Source organism: Lutra lutra, chromosome 5 (assembly GCF_902655055.1).
Source record: "Lutra lutra chromosome 5, mLutLut1.2, whole genome shotgun sequence".
In the NCBI taxonomy this organism is placed as follows: domain Eukaryota; kingdom Metazoa; phylum Chordata; class Mammalia; order Carnivora; family Mustelidae; genus Lutra; species Lutra lutra.
Window position 1 is genome coordinate 5,911,548 of NC_062282.1, and position 18,868 is coordinate 5,930,415.

At 48.6% G+C, this 18,868-nt stretch overlaps 1 protein-coding gene across 2 annotated transcripts in view; it reads left to right on the forward strand.

Moving 5' to 3' along the window:
• The window catches only part of ADCY2 (adenylate cyclase 2), a 422,161-nt gene that overhangs the window by 354,367 nt on the left and 48,926 nt on the right, over window positions 1-18,868 (forward strand). For both annotated transcript variants that reach the window (XR_007127384.1, XM_047729460.1), the window contains exons 17-18: window positions 3,690-3,809; window positions 9,662-9,831. Coding sequence is in view for 1 of the 2 variants with exons in the window: in XM_047729460.1 (XP_047585416.1) it covers window positions 3,690-3,809; window positions 9,662-9,831 (290 nt within the window). In the remaining variant the exon portion in view is untranslated. The remainder of the gene's footprint in view (window positions 1-3,689; window positions 3,810-9,661; window positions 9,832-18,868) is intronic.

Sequence of the window (18,868 nt, forward strand, 5' to 3'; positions counted from 1 at the left end):
TTATTTACTAGAGTCTCGTAAAACCTTAGGCTCCAGACCCTTCCGCTATAGATCCGTGGGCCATGTGCTTGGATGGTCATTGCTAACGTAGATCTTGAGGGGGTTTACGGTTATCAGAGGCAAGTTACACCAACCAGAGCAGAGCTGTCGTGGAAAAACATGGAAGGAATTCCTAGAGGAGCTGGTCGAGTCTGTGTGCCTCAGGAATCCCGCCGCGAGCCCCCGAGCGCAGGCAAAGTCTGGTCTTGGCCTCTTTCGCTCCCCGCTCCCACGTCTAGGACAGCCCCAGGCGGCTTGTGAATATTTAACCAGTGGTCTCTCTTACTAGATCAGTGCTACCACTCCGGCTGTGTCCTCCAGAAGAGACACGTAACCAACCCGTGCACCCGGCAGTCATCATTATTCTGACATTATCGCCATTGACCATAAGGCCTGAAGATACTTCATATTTTGGGTGTTTTACTGGTTGTTTGAACTACACAGCATCATGTCCAGTCCTTGCCTTCCAGAAGCAGCAAATAAGTTGAGGAGGTAGACTGTATATATTAAATAATAAACACATAGTTTTTGCCATTTAGCTTTCATTTGGCATAAAGAGATCTATCGAGCATATGTCGTGCCTGGTGTATTGCTAGTTGCTGGAACCCAAAGCCTGTTCCCTGCCTCTGGGAGTTCACGGTGAAGCAGGGTAAACCCATCGTGAGTCTCCCAGCCAGCAACAGACATGTGGAGAGGCGGCAAGGAAGGAGGGCAGGGCCGCCGCACTGTGTTCTTGGGGATGGGGAGAAGGAGCTCCCCAGAGGGGAGGAGGGTGAGGAAGGGGGAGACCTGCGGCGTCTGGGATCAGCTAAGAGCAGGTATTTGTGTTCGGAAGTAGTGATGGGCCTAGGCTGAAGGGGACCTCGGGTGTTTTCTTGGCGTCTGTCCTGCCATTCCTGGCGCATGTCCCTTCTATGATGCACGTGCAGACTCAGGTGAGGCTGCTGTCAGCGGGGAGCCAGAGCTGGGACGGCCTCTTCTGCTTCGCTCCGCCTAGCAATCCGTCTTTAGGAGTCCTGGGAAAGGGGGGCGGGGGTGCCCTTGGCCTGATAAAACCAGGATGTATCACCTAATTTTTTTAAGATAGAGCCTACATGGGAAGCAGACCTGATTGCATGTCAGAGAGAATATTCAGTGGGACTGAGGGCCGGTCACTGTCTGTAAATGGTTGAGGAGCTGAGCACTTAGCAGCAGATGTAGATATATATATATGAACTGTGTTTCCTTTGGAGAAAAAAATGCATCCTCGGGACCAGAAATACATCTCCCAGCATTGTTTTCCTTTCTCGTGGCAAAAGGAATTTGTTGCCAACAGAGGTAGGGAAGTCTGTGTGACACATAGATGACCCTCGAGACAGGAATGAAATGAGGCTTTGCCCCCCTTCCCCCACCCCATCCGGCAGCCGGGCCGTGAGCAAGGAGGAAGCCAGATGACCTTTTTCTGTCCATCATTTCTATTGATACCTGGTGCTGTGAAATCAGTAGGTCTTTTCCATGCAGACAACCCTTTTGTATTTATGATTTCAAAGCAACATCATAAAGCAGTATGAAAGCCAACATTAGGTAGGGAAAGGAAATCACTATCCCTGGTTGTAAAGCTTTCTTATCATTTCTTATTAACCACAGAAGGGGAAGGGCTTTTTCACCAAGGTGGGGTCTTTGGCCACATCTGAAGATTTTCAGAGGCTTGCCCTCCAGCTACTCGGACTGCTGTCCCCTAAGTTGTGATGGCAGGAGCCAGACACAGGGTCTCATGTCATGGGCCACACTGATGGAATATTCAGTCTGAGCACCAGTGGGTGCTGTGCAGGAAAGTGGACCCCCAGGGTCACCCACCCACTCTCTGGCAAGAAGACCCTTTCTGCTGGGACATGGGTGCCCTCCGGTCTTTACCTGGGCACCGTTACATGCTGCTGGCGTGATTTCTGTGCCTTTTTTCCTAAGCCTGCTTCAAGCCCCATCCTGGCGAGGTTTCTGTTTAGTTCAGCATAGCTTTTTAGACTTACCAGCCCTTCCTTTGAGAACACAATTTCCAGATTGACTGAGCCTTGCTGCCAGTTGCGGCTTCACTGTTTTGTAGCTCTCTTTAGCCCAGTGAGGCTGATCCAGACCTTGGACTCACATTTTAAAAGAAGAGCAGCTCTTTTGTGTGTGTGTGTGTGTGTGTGTGTGTGCGCGCGCGCACGCGCGCGTGCTGGGGGAAAGCTGCCTGTTCTGCTCAGGTCCCTGGGAAGAAAGTTTAATTTTTCATCCAAAAAATGTTTCCTTTGAAAGTCATAGTCTCACTCCGGTCCCCTTGCAAAGCTCCTGTGATTTTTAAGTGTTCTCTTTGGGATAAAGCAAAAAGGCTTTCCTTTTTTCCTTTTCTTTCTTATCTTTCTGCTTGTACTGTTTCTTAGTTTTCTGTTGGGTAGAGTACACGTAAAGTAAGATCTGTCATCTTGCAGTGGGAAGCTGAGTGGCTCTGAGGCCATTCCCACTGCTGTGCACCCACCACGACGAGTCCCAGAAGCTTTTTATCATCCCAAACAGAAACTCTGGCCCGTGAACCACTAAGTGCCCGCCGCCTGCTCGCCCAGGCCCTGGTACCCTCCACGCTCCTAACCAGCCATGGGCCTGGTCTAGACCCCTGGTGCACGGGGATTGCCAATGTGTGTGTTCCTGGGTCTGACTGATGTCCCAGGGCACGTTTTCCATGTTCTTGTTGTCTGGATGCACAGTCCCTCCCCAACAGGGAAGCCCCTCCGCTCACCCTCAAGTTTTCCAGCCGCAGGCAGGCAGCCCTCCCGAATATTTGTCCAGTATCAGCGGCCATCACCTTCTCGACCTCAGAAAGGGGGGCTATGTGGGCAGAAATGTGAGGGCCGAGGCTGCCCGCTGTCACCCTCCGCCCGTGGCCGTGTGCGTGGCCCTTCCACACGGGTCTCCGCATGCATTGCTGGTGTCTCGTGTTGATTCCAGCCCTGAAATCCCACCGCCTGTACGAGAGAGCCGTTACCTTAACCAGAGCTCACCGTCTGCCTTTTCTCAGGATCACTTTGCCTCCAAGTCAGGACCCCATTCCCGCAGTCCTTACTGGCGTGGCCGCCCTCCCCGCTTCTGACCCTTGTGACCCCGCGCCGCGGAGCACTCACAGACAGACGCACAAACGCTGACACCCGTTTCTGCCTCGGGCCCACACAATTCCTTACAATCAAAAAGTCCCTGCACCCAGTTGATGTTTGAAGTGAGACAAGACACTGCGAAAAACAAAAAATCTGAAGGCTCTGATTTCTGGGTATTAAGTTGAACATCCCAGTGCAGGGTGTTGTCAACCTCAGATGTGATCCCAACCAAGCCCTCCACCCTGTGCTTTGTACATGTTTAATCTGATATTTAACAGAAGTGTTTCTGTTTTTGTCAATCGTGTAGGCCTGGAATTCGCTAGAAGCATGGAGCACAACAATAAATAGTTATTTGCTTCTTTAACAGAAATTCTCAAAGTTCAAACAGGAGAAGATGAAGCTATTAGCATTGGAAATACAGGCACCAGATTGCCCACATAATCCTGCTCACCGGGCAGAAGGAACATGGCCATTAATAATTTAGGCCGGTCTGCTAACTCTTTAATCTCCTGTGCACTAATTCATTGAAAAACATTTTCTTTGCAGTTTTTCCTGAGTGACCCAGAGGAAACAATTCTTCCAACTGCCAATACATCCAACACAAGTCTTTCCGCCTTAAGTAATCAGGCAGCAATTCTGCGGGCACAAAATCTGTTTTTCCTCCCGGTAAGAAGATTTCGCTCGTTATTATTGCTTTTGCTGCTTTCCTATAAGCTGTTCGCCCATTCCATGTGACGGCCTCCAGGTTCCGATCAGCTCTGGACTTCACTTTTTCCTCTTTGGGGTCCATAACCTGAGAAAGTCCTGTCCGGCTACAAACTGCCAGCCTTCGTCGGTCAGAGCAGCCCTGGCTGGCGACACCAGTGAGACACCTGCAGACGGCCGGTGTCACAGGCAGGCTCTCCCAGATGTCTCTTGCTTCTCTTCTCCCAATGCTACATTTTACCGGGTATCTCAGCCTCTGACATTTGAGCGTAAGTCACTGACGTTCTGGATTCGCTGCGTAGAGGTTTTGCTCATTGTCCCAGGGGGGCGGGTGTTGGCTTCCTGACTGATGATGGGGGGAACCACATGACATATTTCCGTCCCTCCTTTGGCTGCAGACACTGCGCACTGATAATATCCTCCAGTAATCCTTGCCAGCTGACTCATTTCAACCGATGAACAGAAGGGCCAAGATCACAATTTCAGAACTTGCTATCATGTAGTCTTTTAAGTGAAAAGGGTTAAATCAGTTATTTGCTATTTAGTAACTTTGTTTCATGAATCATTTATGTAAAAACAAAACAAAAAGTGCTGACACCCTCCTGTCCTTCATGATCATCTAAAGTAGCTGAGATCCTTCCCATCTAGTTTCCGTCCCACATCGTCAGTTCCGCGAGTGCTGAAAGAACCATTTGGGGATTGAAGTTGGTAATTTCAATAAGTGTGTACACTGTAAAAATTCCTCACCAATTTTTTAAACTCCACTAGCTATGGTGACAAAGATTTCCTTCCTCGTTCTTTCACTGAGTTGTTTCCTTGTTATTTGGCTTTGATTCTTTTCCCCATCTGTCTTCAGTTCCCCAGGAAGCTCCCAGCTCAGTGCACAGAGCAGGGCTGTCTGCTGTGTTTCTGAGAAGGCTTCTGAGTCAAGCTGACCCAAGTCCCTAAGGCTGCCCTAAGCTCTGTCCCTTGTGCATGGGGTCCTGGTCCTCATTAAGGCACTATCATAAGCCCCTGTGAGTGTCAGACAGCATCCTTCTGTTTCAGTGAGGTGAAAAGTGAGAGACAGGATGCGTGGTAAAGGTTTATTGGCTGTGATCTCACTGGGGGCAACTTGGAGCCGCCTTCTGTGGAGAAAGGAACTGCGGCCCAGCCCTTCCTCCCTGAATGCGGGGCACTGGTTTGCACATGGGGGTACATAGGCCCACGGAGAGAGAGAGCATCCCAGGCAGCGTTCACAGGGCATTTTCAAGGGTTTACAGTGACTGTGCATTTTCATAAGAAAGGAGCACATAACTGCCCAAGCATTTTTAAAATACCCCTCCATCCATCCATCCAGTGTTTTCGGATGGAACAGCCCACTGTGATGGCATCAGTAAAAGCCACAAGTTCATCTCTCTGAGTCTCATTGCGGTAAGTCCCTGTGACATCTTATTTTCAAAAGAAGCAAATCATTAGAAGCATTTATCCAATCTTAAAAGATTCTGAGAAAATACACAGCGGACTCTTTAACATCCAGGTCTGTCTTCATCCACAAGCCCCTGTTGTCCCGGTAGTGAGTCCTCAGAAAGAGGGTTATGATGAGGTTTGCCGAGGAAGCCCCACGTGCCCCAGTGGTGTCTGCACAGAAACTGCATTATTAACATGCTGGAAACATTGTGGCTTCCGCCTTCAGAGATGGGAGGGAACATCAGGAAAGCCCTCGTGGATGTGCACGACTTGGACAGTATTTCTCGCAAACCCCATCATACGGGTCATCTGAGGCTGACAACGTGGTGGGATATGAAGTATACAGTGACAGAACTCGGGGTGCATTGGGGGCTCAGTCGGTGAAGCGTCTGCCTTCGGCTCAGGTCATGATCCTGGGGTCCTGGGATCAAGCCCCACGTCAGGCTCCCTGCTCTGCGGGAAGCCTACTTCTCCCTCCCCCTGTTCTTGTGCTCTTGCTTGCTCTCTCTCCCTCTCAAATAAATAGATAAAGTCTTTTAAAAAATAATAAAATAAAGTGATCGGACTCTTCGTAATGATAATCTGTAAGAGCCACCAAAAAGCATAGAAATAGACATACTTTTTACCCTGCAATACTAATTTCAGAAATTAATCTCACAGGTGCAAACACTGAGCTACAGAGGTGTTCATCCAAGTGTTTATGTGACATCAAAACCAAACAAGAAAGTGAAAGGAAGCCAACAACCTAAAAGTTAGAATAAATTTAATTGCTTAAATACATTCTGTTTAGTTATACACAGCCATTACAAACGACGTTGCAAAATAGTTAATGACATAAAAATATATAGTCACACTCCACTATTGAGAAGCATCACTTAAAATCATTCCAAAATAAGTTGCCAATTTTCTGAAATACTAAAACCAGTAATAAATAGCGTACACACACAAAGGCTAGAAACATATACCCAAAATAATCAATAGTGGCTCAAGTTGGTTGTTGGAGATTATGGGAAATCCTTATTTTCATATTTGTCCTTCATATATTCCCTAATTTGTTTTTTAAAGATTATATTTGAGAGAGACAGAGAACGCACATGCGGGAGCAGGGGGAAGGGCAGGGGGAGACCCATGGCCGGGCTCACTGTGGGGCTCGATCTCAGGACCCCGAGATCATGACCTGAGCCGAAGGCAGAGGCTTCACTGGCTGAGCCACCAGACGTCCCCGTGTACGTTCCCTGACTTGTAGCGTCAGATGTATCGTTCCTATAGGAGGAGGAAAGGTCGTTTTAGAATGCCCGACAAAGTCAGCCAGAGGGGATTCTTGCTCTGTAGGCCGTTCGTACCGTGTCGGACATCTGTATTACTTCATCTGAAAACCTGCCCTGTGAGGCTGCTCTCGTGGAACCCCCGTTTTCCAGGGGAGAGCACTGAGGCCAAAAGAGACTTAAGGAAATTACCCAGGACAATAGCGGTGGTTTCTTTGGCATTAAAATGCAAGTTGACTTCATCGATCAGCTTTATCAAGCGTGTTAATAACCATATTAACTAATGTTAATTTCCTTAAGATGAACTAATAGTAACAACTGATTTTAGTAATTAAATATTACTTTTAATTAATTAAATGTTAATGTTAAATGTTAATAGATAATGCAATCATTAACTAATACATCAACTATATCAGAATTATATAGAATCGGCTCAGTAGTCCTTACACCCTAAAGGAGTCTGTCTGGGAGCCTGCCCTCAGAACTCTTGCCCACCTGAGCGCCCCGTGGCAGGTGCCTTGTCAGTGCAGACGCTGATCTTCAGAACCCCTGGCCTGGCCTTCTCAGCTGTCCCCCTCGTTCACCCACCCTCTGTCTGCAGGCTGCACGCCTACTTTAACCTGTTCCCAGACCACCTGGTGCGTGGCCTCCAAGTGTTCCGTAAAGCTATTTAGTAAGGATGGACTAAACGCTACTTCCCATTAACGTATATATTCTAGGAAGTGTTCCTGAAATGTGAAAACGTTTGTAAAGTCTAAGACTGAATTTTAAAAGGTGAAACCAAAGGCACATTTGCATAGGTATTGGTACCTATATCATGATGGTTGTGAAAGGAGACCTCTACAGCCCTCGTCCCCCAGCTGCCGGCACTCACGCGTGGATACACATGGCGACTCCCAATTCTGCTCCTTCCATTAGGCTGCCCTTGTCGGTCATGTTCATTTCTATGGTTTTCAGCATTATTTTCGTAGCAGCATCCTGTCGGAAATGGAGCCTCCACACCACCCCCCCACCAGCTCCCAAGGCAATTTCATGGCTTTTAGGGAGCAGTTCTAGAATGCTCCTGATTACTCACTGAAAGACCGCTAGGTTGCAAACCAGGTCCCTCAGACTCGGTGTGGGTGGGGAAGGCCTTGTTTTCATTTTGTGTCTTTGTTTCTTTCTTTCTTTTTTTTTTTTTTTCATCTCCAATCTGTCCTGGAATGATACTTTTGAAAAATATAACAGTGAGTTAGCAGAAAAATGAACTAAAAAAAGACATGAGGAGTAGAGGCCTGTATCAGGGGATCCAGTGGGGACGAGCCTCCATGTCAGGCTGCTGCGCCCGTTCCCTGCCCCAAGGGGACCTCCCCGGGTGCTCTGGTCGCCCCCAGGCCTGGTGCGTGTCCTGTCATAAACCCCCACACCTGCCGTCTGAGGTGGCTCCTTAGCCATTTAGCAAAGGTAACAGTGGCTGAAATCCATGGCAATAAGGACTGGCTTCAGAGCACAGACCCCCCCTCCCCTGCCTCCTGCTGTGGGGGAGACTGAGGCACCGTTCCTGCCTGCTCTCACGGTGTCTTCATTCCGTCTTCCCTCTTGGCCAGCCCTGTCTTCCCCTCCTTTCCTCCTCCTCTTCCCTGTCAGCCCTGGGGAGAACTGACATCCCGGAGGTAATTCCAGTCAAAGAAAGAGGCTGAGAACCCTCAGGGCCCCTTGCAGTGCAGTCACCTGTAACACGGCCTTACTGGGGGAAGCTTCACCCCTGAAAGGGTGACCCGTTGCCCTGTGACCAGGAGGATTGCTGGTCTTGCTGACATGAAGCTCCCCGTCCCCGCGAGTGCGGGGTCTGTGCTGACACGGAGCACCCCTCTCGCAGAGAAGGAAGGGCCTGGTCTCACCAGGGCGGCTCACTCCTCACCTTGCTTTCTTCCCCAGACCAGGACGGATGCGCGGATATCGCGAGCCTTCCAGACGGCTTACTGTGGGTGGCCTTAGCCAGGGAAATAAAAGAGCTCAAGTGACAAAAGTAAGCAGCTCGCGCTTGGTTTACTCCATCTAATGACACGAAAATTGAGTGCCTTGCAAGCTGGGCTTTTTTTAAAGACAGGGTTTATCAAGCATCCGTCTGGTCTATGCTTTATTGACATTATTAGACTTTTTTGCGTGTGGCTTTCCGTCTAGGAATGCTGACAGCAGCTACCCCTCATTCACAGAAACTGGGGCAGCAGAGAAAGGCTTCATGCGACTGGTGACCTTTCATTGGGCAAGTCCCTCCTGGTGGGCAGGGCTCTGGGCCCCACGCTCTGCTCACTCTGTTCCGTGACGTAAAAGGAGGACACTCTTCCCCTTGTGTCATAGCTGAAGACACCGTGTCACAGCCAGGTTAGGTCCCTGGCCCAAAGAATCCCCACGAATGAGCGAGCCAAGCGAGGATGGCTCAGGGCCATCCCTTCTCGACGATGCCGCTGTGGTCAAGAGTGAGTCGCGGCTTCCAGGGCCACACAGGATGGAGTGTGCTTTCCTCCTCCCACCCGGTTCTTCCCATTTCCTGGGGTGCCTGTCTGCTTCCAGGGAATTCGTGGCTCACCCTGCCCAAAGCCTTGTTAGTTTGTGAAATCCTTCCCGGTGTAGACCCACCGTTTCTCTTGTAATAAAACCCCTAAGCTTGCTTGTGGCTTTAACTGAACTACCTGTAATGATTCCGACCCTCTTAGTAAACGAAGAATTGCGAGGCTAGAAGACATTCTGTGGTCTATGACTTTTTAAATCTATAAGTGGGTACAGATTCCTATTTTCATTTTTGAGAAGTAAAGGACGTCTGCTTGTAAGGACACGCCTTCAAATATAGATGGTTAAAAATTGTTTCCGTGCAGCAGTCTGCACAATTACTGCACACACTACACTGGTCAGCGAGACACGGAAAGAGTAGTTCTTCCTAAAGCAGAAGTTTTGGGGCATTTACCACTGGGTCAGAAAACAGAAAAGGGCATCTGCTTTCACAGCCATTTTCATCAGCTGCCCGAGTGAACTTGGTTGTGACCCCCAGTTTTACTGCTCACTGCAGCCTTTCTCAGCAGAGACCCGGAGTAACCGCCCCGATCTCTCTCCCTGTTCCAGTACTTCATCTACAGCTGCATCCTGGGACTGATTTCCTGCTCGGTCTTCCTGAGGGTCAACTACGAGCTGAAGATGTTGATCATGATGGTGGCGTTGGTGGCCTACAACACCATCCTTCTGCACACTCACGCCCACGTCCTGGACGACTACAGCCAGGTCTTATTCGAGAGGTAACCTGCGTCCTCTTCCTTCTTCTTAGTTCTTTCCTGGGACATTGAGAACGTGAGTGTGTTTTGAGTCAACACCTATGAGCAACACCCTTGTGATCGGTCATCGTTGCGTGCGGGTTTCGTTAAAACTGTGGTGTGGGGAGCTGGTGTTATGTTTTCATTCTAGATTATGTAGAGTTGGTTTCATCATGTACATGTAGGGGATAGGAAGTAGTTTAGAGAGGTGATTTGTGTTGATAAGTATAACCTTGGGTTTCTCTTCCTCGGCATTGTTTATACTTCGGACTGAATGAGTTCCTGTTGTGTTGGCCGGTGGAGGGCCATCCTAGGCATTATACGATGTGTAGCAGATCCCTGTCCCTACCCTCTTGACACCAGCACAACCACCCCCCAAGTCATGACAACAAAGAATGTCTCCAGACACTGCCAGGTGTGCCCCCTGGGACCAAGTGCCCCCCACCCCCAGCTCAAAACAAATGAATCAACATACACGAAAATACCAGAAAAGTAAGTGGATATATTCACAAGTTACAGCTTTAAACTACTTTTGGGAGATTTCCTAAACCACCCTTGTGTGGAGAGAGTATTATCAACTGGAAACTCTTCTATGAAGAGACTGACTTGGGAGAAAAGATCCAACTGTGATCACATCCAGCCCTGAGGTTGGGAACATTGGAGGAAGGGTCCTCAAGCCCTTCCTCAGGTTTATAAAAAGTTTCTTGTCATCATATTACTTCCACAAGCTTACAATGAATATTTATCCCCTGCTTGGAGAAAAATGCAATCATTATGATGTTCTCCATCTCCCATCTTGATAGCAAAACGTTTTATATCATGCACTAGGTTTATTTCCGGACCCACCAGCCTTCAAGGTTTTTCTATAAGCATGTTGCATAAGCCTCCATAAAGTACCTGTATTTCTTTTAACATAAAATAAATGCCTTAAATATTTCCCTAGATGTGTGGCTCCAAACAGATGGCTTGTGTTCCCCACGCACGGCCACTTACTTTTCCACTGGAGGCTCGGGGTCAAGTACAGTGAGCATCTCACTGTGTGCGTGTTCCATGCCAGTAAGAGCACTTTCAGAAACACCACGGCAGCACATTCTCCTCACATAATTTAATTTCCATCATGCTCCACACCGGGAAGCCCTAATAATCTGTAATCAAGCTGAGAGGAGTAGAGTTGCATAATGGTATTAAGGAAAGTTTATGATTCCTTAGCAAGGATGAGAATGAAATCAGGAGTTAATTTCCCAGTGAATTCTCCAATTCACCAAGCAAACATGCTTTACTGTTTCTCTGCTGTACCCAAAGAACCTGTATCTAGTCCCTCTGTAAATGTGGTGTTACTGATGTTTATGCACAGCTGACGATGCCGCTGAATTTCCCTTTATTAAATTTGAAGCCCCTGACTATGCTACACATCCAAAGAAACAGAGGAAATTAGATCAGCGAGTTTCTGATGGAGAGAGAATGACTTCTGGGGACCTGAGACAGACACATGATCTCTGTTTAGAACTGAGCAGCAGCAGAGTCATTCCTTGGTTGAAGAAGAAAAGGAGTGTTAACTTTCAGAGTCCTTTCATTTCCTCCCAAGATCTTTTGTGGGTCTTCTCCTAGTTTTGTCTTTCTAAGAAACTTACAGCTCGAGAGAGCTGACCCAAGATGCCTCGGGGACCTGCCTTCACTCCCACAGAAGCCAGCGTCCTGCCAGGAGGAGGGGTGCACCTGTCTCCCCAGCCTCCTCCTCTTGGCAAGGTCCTGGCATTTCCACACCCACTTCCTACGTGAGCTGCCACAGGACCCGCAGAATGAAGAAGCATTCCTCCACCGAACAATGACGATTACCGGTAGAGAAACAGAACACCTTGAAATTAACACATCTCCTCAAAGTCCGTTGAATACCCAAATGAGAGACTCTTAAGGGCAGGAGTTTGCACCTCCCTCCTGATTTCTCCAGCCTCAGTGTGTGTCTGATGGAACTCTGGAACTCAATGTCAATGTCAAGATATTTTTCCCACCAAACACCTGCTAAGGCTTTCCCCATCCTTTGTCCTGTGTCAATGCTGACACAACTCTTTCTGCTAGGATCCTTAGAAAAATGAAAGCCCCTTGATCTGGGGCAGTGCCTTGAGATGGGACATCCCTAAATCCCACAGCCAGAGGCCCCCTTCAGGGAGGGGCTCACAGGAGCGCCAAGCAGCATATCGCTTCCTGACTGAGCTCATCTGTGTCACTAAGGACGAGCTTGGTCCTGTCTCTTTTCGGAATTATTTCTGGTCTTTGCATTCTTGCCCTCCCTTTCTAATCCTGGCTTCCTGGTTCTTATCCTGGTCTTCTTTCTGGAGTGTGCACTTGGCTATGGCAGTGAATGTCCTTGGTGCCCACCATGGCCTCTGGACTGGCCCCCATGTTGGCCCCAAGCACCGCCAGCCGATCTACCCCAAGTTTCTGCTGAAGACCTAGCAGCCTTCTCGCCCTGCAAAGATGGAGAGTATCTCCCCCCGATGGATGGGCTGGGTTCCACTGTCTGCCGTCTCCTTTTCTACGATGCGATAATAGATAGTCTCAAATTGAGGACAGAGCAGGTCTAAACCAGGTACCACTCTGATACCCACAGGGTCTGTAACCATGCCTGCCATCCAGTAAGTAAGGAAGTGCTTGATAAACATCTTTTGGATACATGACTGAGAGCAGGTGCACTCCCAAATAGTCAGAAGGGCCCCAGTACTGGCTCTAACGAAGTCTCATGTCATCTTCTTCCCTGAAGACAGAAGCTCATTGACGATGTGTCTTTCCAGGGACAGCTGGAAAGCATCCACTTTGTTTGTAGTCTTATAGTTCAAGGGCAAGGTCCGAGAGGGCATCTCTGCTCATGAGGCAGTGCCAGGCCATCTTCTGAATGCACAGTTGGATGGTGCTATTGTCCTATATGTGAGTTCACTGTGAACCATGTTTCAGGGACCTTTCAGAACCAACCACACGTGACATTGATCATGGACTGGCCAGCAGGATATTTTTTTTTAAGATTTTATTTATTTATTTGACAGAGATCACAAGTAGGCAGAGAGGCAGGCAGAGAGAGATGGAGAAGCAGGCTCCCTGCTGAGCAGAGAGCCCGATGCGGGACTCGATCCCAGGACCCTGGGACCATGACCTGAGCCAAAGGCAGAGGCTTTAACCCACTGAGCCACCCAGGTGCCCCAGGGCAGTTTTTGCCAACAGGATTAGCAAAGAAAACAGGAGAAGTATGCACTAGAAAAAAATCCAGATCAATGAATTCAGAAAAAGGCATCAAGCATACTCTAACAGATTGATGAATATGGAAAGCGTATTCTAAGGGAGATAAAAAGACTACTTTGAGAAGGTGTGCCATGAAGCATTCATTAAATGGAGGCCGGTGATGCCCCCATACCTATCACCACCTGTGTTTATGAGATCCCGGTTCAGTCCTCATGGTGAAGGACGCTCAGAGGTTTTTGGTGTTTAGAAGGTCAAGAACAAGCTATCCCTTCCTTCTTTGGCATTTATAATATCCTCCATATTTCTGTGAGTACAGGATGCTTTACTGAATGATTTAATAGCCATTCTGGTTCCGACCTATGCCACTATCTCCCAAAGCCCTCAGCCAATGTGGCCCGGGAGCCCCGGCGCCCTTCCCAGTGATGGTGATGGTCGTGAGTGTTGCTATTGCTGGAAGCTGGTTGTGTTTCAAAGACACTGTCCCTTCCCGTGTCAGAGGCTTGCCACAGAGTCCACAGGATGCCGTCGGATCCTTCCTGTGAGTTTTTACCTTACAGAACTAAGAAGTCTCAAGGGATGAGTGTTACGTTTCACATGGACCCAGAATGATGCTAACTCACCTGGGTGTGGGAAACATGCCTTTAATTTGGAAGAGGTGTGGGGGTGGGAGGGCTCGAACAGAGGGGCTGACAAGGAGCCCCATGGGCTAACCAGCTGTGTCTGAGCACTTTACAGAAGAAGACAAGTCCCCCGCAGACAGCATATAACTAAGGCGTGTTCGTGAACTGGGACACCCAGGGCCTAACCTTGTCGGGAGCTCTGGAGGGTCGCTGGTGGAAATGTCTGCATAATGCTGACTGCCTTAAAGCTCCGTGTCAGCAACGGTGATGGAGACACTCAAATATGCATCACTGAGAGCCATGAATGATGCAGCTTCCAGGCATCATTGTTCTCTCTCTGTTTCTCCTGCGTCTCATTCAAGACACAGAATTCGAGATTTCACAACACATTTCGACAGCGTCCCGGCTTGGGATCCACCAGTGAGATGCTCCCTGAGAGTCTGGAGGAAGAACTGCAGTGTGAATCGGGACGAGCGGACAGGGGAGCCTCGCACGTCCACCGCTGGTGGAGGATACCTGGGGGTATCCCAAAGCACCCGAAATTCCTCTAGAGTCTCTGCTTTTTAAGTTAAAAATGTATTCCAAATTGACATTCTAACCCATCGTGTATTCAAGTTAACGTTGAAAAGTTTTGCAATTACTTTCAGACTCAATACCTCAGCTTCTCTTGTCCTTCCCGATTCCCGCTCCCCGGGCTGGCTCCAGCAAGTAAGGCACACACGCTTCTGGGGGGCTGACCCCCTCCATCCACCGCCTGGGAGGTCGGAGAAGGAGGGGAGGGTCGTCCAAGCTGCCAATTTAACAAAAAAGCCAGTCATCCCAGGGCTACTCAAGTTCCACCAAGCTTTCTTTTTTTCTGTAAAAAAGCAACCATTAGTGAGCTACTTGGTAATTTCAACTCAGAATTCTGCTGTGATGTGGACCCACCTGCAGGAGGGTACTCGGGTTTTAGGCTGTGTGGTTTGGTTTGGTTTGGTTTTAGGATGAGGGGAGACAGGAGATTTCACAGCGCCTGTACCCGTGGACTGTGCAGAGCACATACGTCGTATCCTCACCTCCTCAATCTCCAAGGCCAAAGCCATGCCCAGCCCTGCTCCTTACTGCACCCCAGACCAGTTGTTTCCCAATCAAAATCACCTCTGCAGAACGAAACCACGACCATGTTCATGGGTGTGTAACTACAGCCTTAGCAGAGGCCAGCACTACTACCCAGCCCCAGTCTTGTCTTCTCTCCTGACCCACAGCCACCTGCAGAGCTCATTGCTCAGCGTGAGCTTGTCCCTCCTTGTGCTTGTCTGTTCCAGCCCAGCATGTCTTGCTTCGCAGTTATGAAGGATACTCTGAGAAAGCACGAGGCTCTGGGCCATCTGTCCTTGGGTGACATCAGGCCACCCTCTCTGGAAGACTGCGTAGGATTCTGGTGGATCTCTGTCCAGCCAGGAGAGGAAAGAGTGTCTAGGAAGGAAGCCCCTCAGGTTTCAAACTAACATGATTATTTGTCTACTCATTCACTTGCTTTTATGACACACTTCTGTTGAACACCCTTTGTACGCCACGCCTGAGGGCTGGAGCCAGAGCACAGACATGAAGAAAGTGTAGTCTTTGTTGTCAAGAAGATCACAGGGGTGCTTGGTGGCTCCATCAGTTAAGCACCTGACTCTTGATTTCAGCTCAGGTCACAGTCTCAGGGTCAAGAGATGGAACCCCTGCATCAGGCTCCGTGCTGGGTGTGGAGTCTGCTGATTCTCTCTCTTCCTCTCCCTCTGCCCCTCCCCCCACTCATGCACTCTCTCTCTCAAGTAAGTAAATCTTTAAAAACAAAAAGAAGAAGAAGAGGAGGAGGAGTAAGATCACAGAAAGTCTCCATAAGAAAATCGGGTTTCAGCAGACGGCCCACAGATGTATCAGCATGTCGTGCATATGCTCATCTTGCACACCTAGGAGAGGACGAGCCTGTGGGCCGGGCGTGTGTTAGGGAGCCCAGAGTGGACTGATGCTGGGAAGAGCTTGGAGATCTCTGGGAATTTGGAAGCACAGGAAGGAAGTGACTTCACCAGCGTGAGAGAATGTGATGTTTCTCTTGTCTTTGCTGCAACCCCTCCCCTCACCGCCAGCGCCAACCTTAGTCACGTGGTTTGGCATCTGTCCGGGGACAAAAGTGCCGCTGCAGGAGCTGGGGGATCCAGCAGCTTATGCCACAGGGCCTGAGAGGCGGCTCCTGCACTCAAGGGTCAGGTAATGGGCCTGCGGGCCCTGCAGCAGCTGTGAACCAGTGCTGTCCCCTCTCGGCTGTGGTCCAGGAGCCCCTAGAAAACACTTGGGCAGTCACCCACAGACAGAGCCTTGGAAAGGCTTCCAGAGCAGGGGTTCCAGCACATTGTTTGATCACACTAAAGTGGGTAAGAGGAACGGCTTGACTCTCCCACACCCCCATTTCCCCAGGAGGGCACAGCTGAGGCCCAAGGGAGATCCCCTATGCAAGCAAGCAGCCATGAAGGACACTGCCAGAGGGACTCCCCTTTGGCTTCATACACAGTGCTGAGTCCTGAGCTGCGTGACGGGGTCACGGAGCAGCTAGCCAGGAGCAGGTAGGGACTCAGGGACCCGGATCCTAACTGCATCATGGTCTCCTTTGAGAAGCCCGCCCAGGAGACACTAGGAACACCTCGCCCACGGATCCCCGCACCTCCCGCACCCCGACCCTGTGGCCGGCTCCCTGCCCACTCTCCCACGCTTTGGCAGATGGCTGGTGAGCACACATAGAAAGCCGGCTCAAATCTTGGGCCAGGAAGAGACAGACCACAGACTTTAGCAAGTTTTGTTTGGGAAAACAAAAGGAGGCTGTCAGTACTCTGCCTGGTGCCCTGCCCGATGGAGAGGAGGTGTGAAAATTTAAGAACTCTGCCACAAGATTTCATTTACAGTAGCAACAAAAACCATATGATACCTAAGAATAAACCTAACCAAAGAGGTAAAGGATCTATACTCTGGAAACTACAGAACACTCATGAAAGAAATTGAAGAAGACACAAAATGATGGAAGACCATTCCATGCTCATGGATCGGAATAATAAACATGGTTAAAATGTCTATCCTGCCAAGAGCAGTTTACACTTTCAGTGCCATTCCTATTAAAATAGCACTGGCATTTTTCAAAGAGCTAGAACAAGAGCTAGAACCAGAAAGACCCTGAATCGCCAAGGGAATGATAAAAAAGAAAAACAGAGCTGGTGGCATCACAATTGCCTGACCTCAAGCTATATTACAAAGCTGTGATCACCAAGACAGCACGGTATTGTCACAAAAACAGACACATAGACCAGTGGAACAGAATAGAGATCCCAGATATGGACCCTCAACTCTATGGTCAACTAATCTTTGACAAATCAGGAAAAAATACCCAATGAAAAAAAGACAGTCTCTTCAATAAGTGGTGCTGGGAAAATTGGACAGCTACCTACAAAAGAATGAAACTTGACTGTTCCCTTCCATCATACACAAAGGCAAACTCCAAATGGATGAAAGATGTCCATGTGAGGCAGGAATCTATCAAAATCCTAGAGGAGAACATAGGCAGTAACCTCTTCGACATCAGCCACAGCAACTTCTTTCAAGATATGTCTCCAAAGGCAAAGGAAACAAAAGTGAAAATCAACTTTTGGGACTTCATCAAAATCAAAAGCTTCTGCACAGCAAAGGAAACAGTCAACAGAACAAAGCGGCAACCTATGGAATGGGAGAAGATATTCACAAATGGCAGTACAAAGGGCTGATATCCAGGATCTACAAAGAACTCCTCAAACTCAACACACACGAAACAGATAATCATGTCAAAAAATGGGCAGAAGACATGAACAGACACATCTCTAATGAAGACATACAAATGGCTATCAGATACATGAAAAATTGTTCAACATCACTCGTCATCAGGGAAATACAAATCAAAACCTCAATGAGAAACCACCTCACACCAGTCAGAATGGCTAAAATTAACAAGTCAGGAAAGGACAGATGTTGGTGAGGATGTGGAGAAAGAGGAACCCTCCTACACTGTTGGTGGGAATGCAAGCTGGTGCAGCCATTCTGGAAAACAGTATGGAGGTTCCTCAAGAACTTAAAAATAGAACTACCCTGTGACCCTGCAATTGCAGTACTAGATATTTACCCCAAAGGTACAGATGCATGGAATGTTACTTAGCCATCAGAAAGGCCATTTGCATTGACATGGACTGGACTGGAGGGATTATGCTAAGCGAAGTAAATCAAGCAGAGAAAGGCAATTATCATATGGTTCCACTCATATGTGGAACATAAGGAATAGCACAGGGGAAAGGAGGGAAATCTGAAGGGGAGAAATCAGAGAGCGAGACAAACCATGAGAGACTATGGACCCTGGGAAACAAATTAAGGGTTTCAAAGGGGAGGGGGTAACAGGGTGACGGGTATTAAGGAGGGCACGTGTTGTGATGAGCGTGGGGTGTTATGCGTAACTAATGAGTCATTGAACACTACATGAAACATTCAACATCAAAAACTACCGATGTACTGTACAGTGCATAACGGAACATAATTAAAAAGAAAGAAAAGAAAAGAAGTCCACCACAAGAGGGAGCAAGAGGCATAGAGCAGGGGGGACGGCAGACCCAGGAAGCTTGGGGGCACTTCCGTCCCAGACTCAGTTAACAAAGACTCGAAGGCGTAACTGCTCTGTCAAGTTGAAGAAAGCAATGAAAAACTTCAAGGAACACAAAACCTCAAAGAAGAAGGGAACAGAGGAGCTGAAGAACAGCCAAGGAACCATTAATAACAGGGCACTCGTAAGTCCTCGCCAATCAGTGTTACTCTCAATGGAAGTAGAATTCTCTACCCAAAAGGCAAGATGGGCTGGATGGATAAAAACAAACAAGAAGCAGCAGGTGTTGGTGAGGATGTGGAGAAAGGGGAAGCCTCTTAGACTGTTGGTGGGAATGCAAGCTGGTGCAGCCGCTCTGGAACATGTATGGAAGGTGTCTCAAATAGAATTCCCAATGGATGAAAGACCTAAATGTGAGACAGGAAACCACCAATATCCTAGAGGAGAACACAGGCAGCAACCTCTCTAACCTTGGCTGCAACAACTTCTTACCGGACACATCTCTGGAGACAAGGGAAACAAAAGCAAATATGAACAA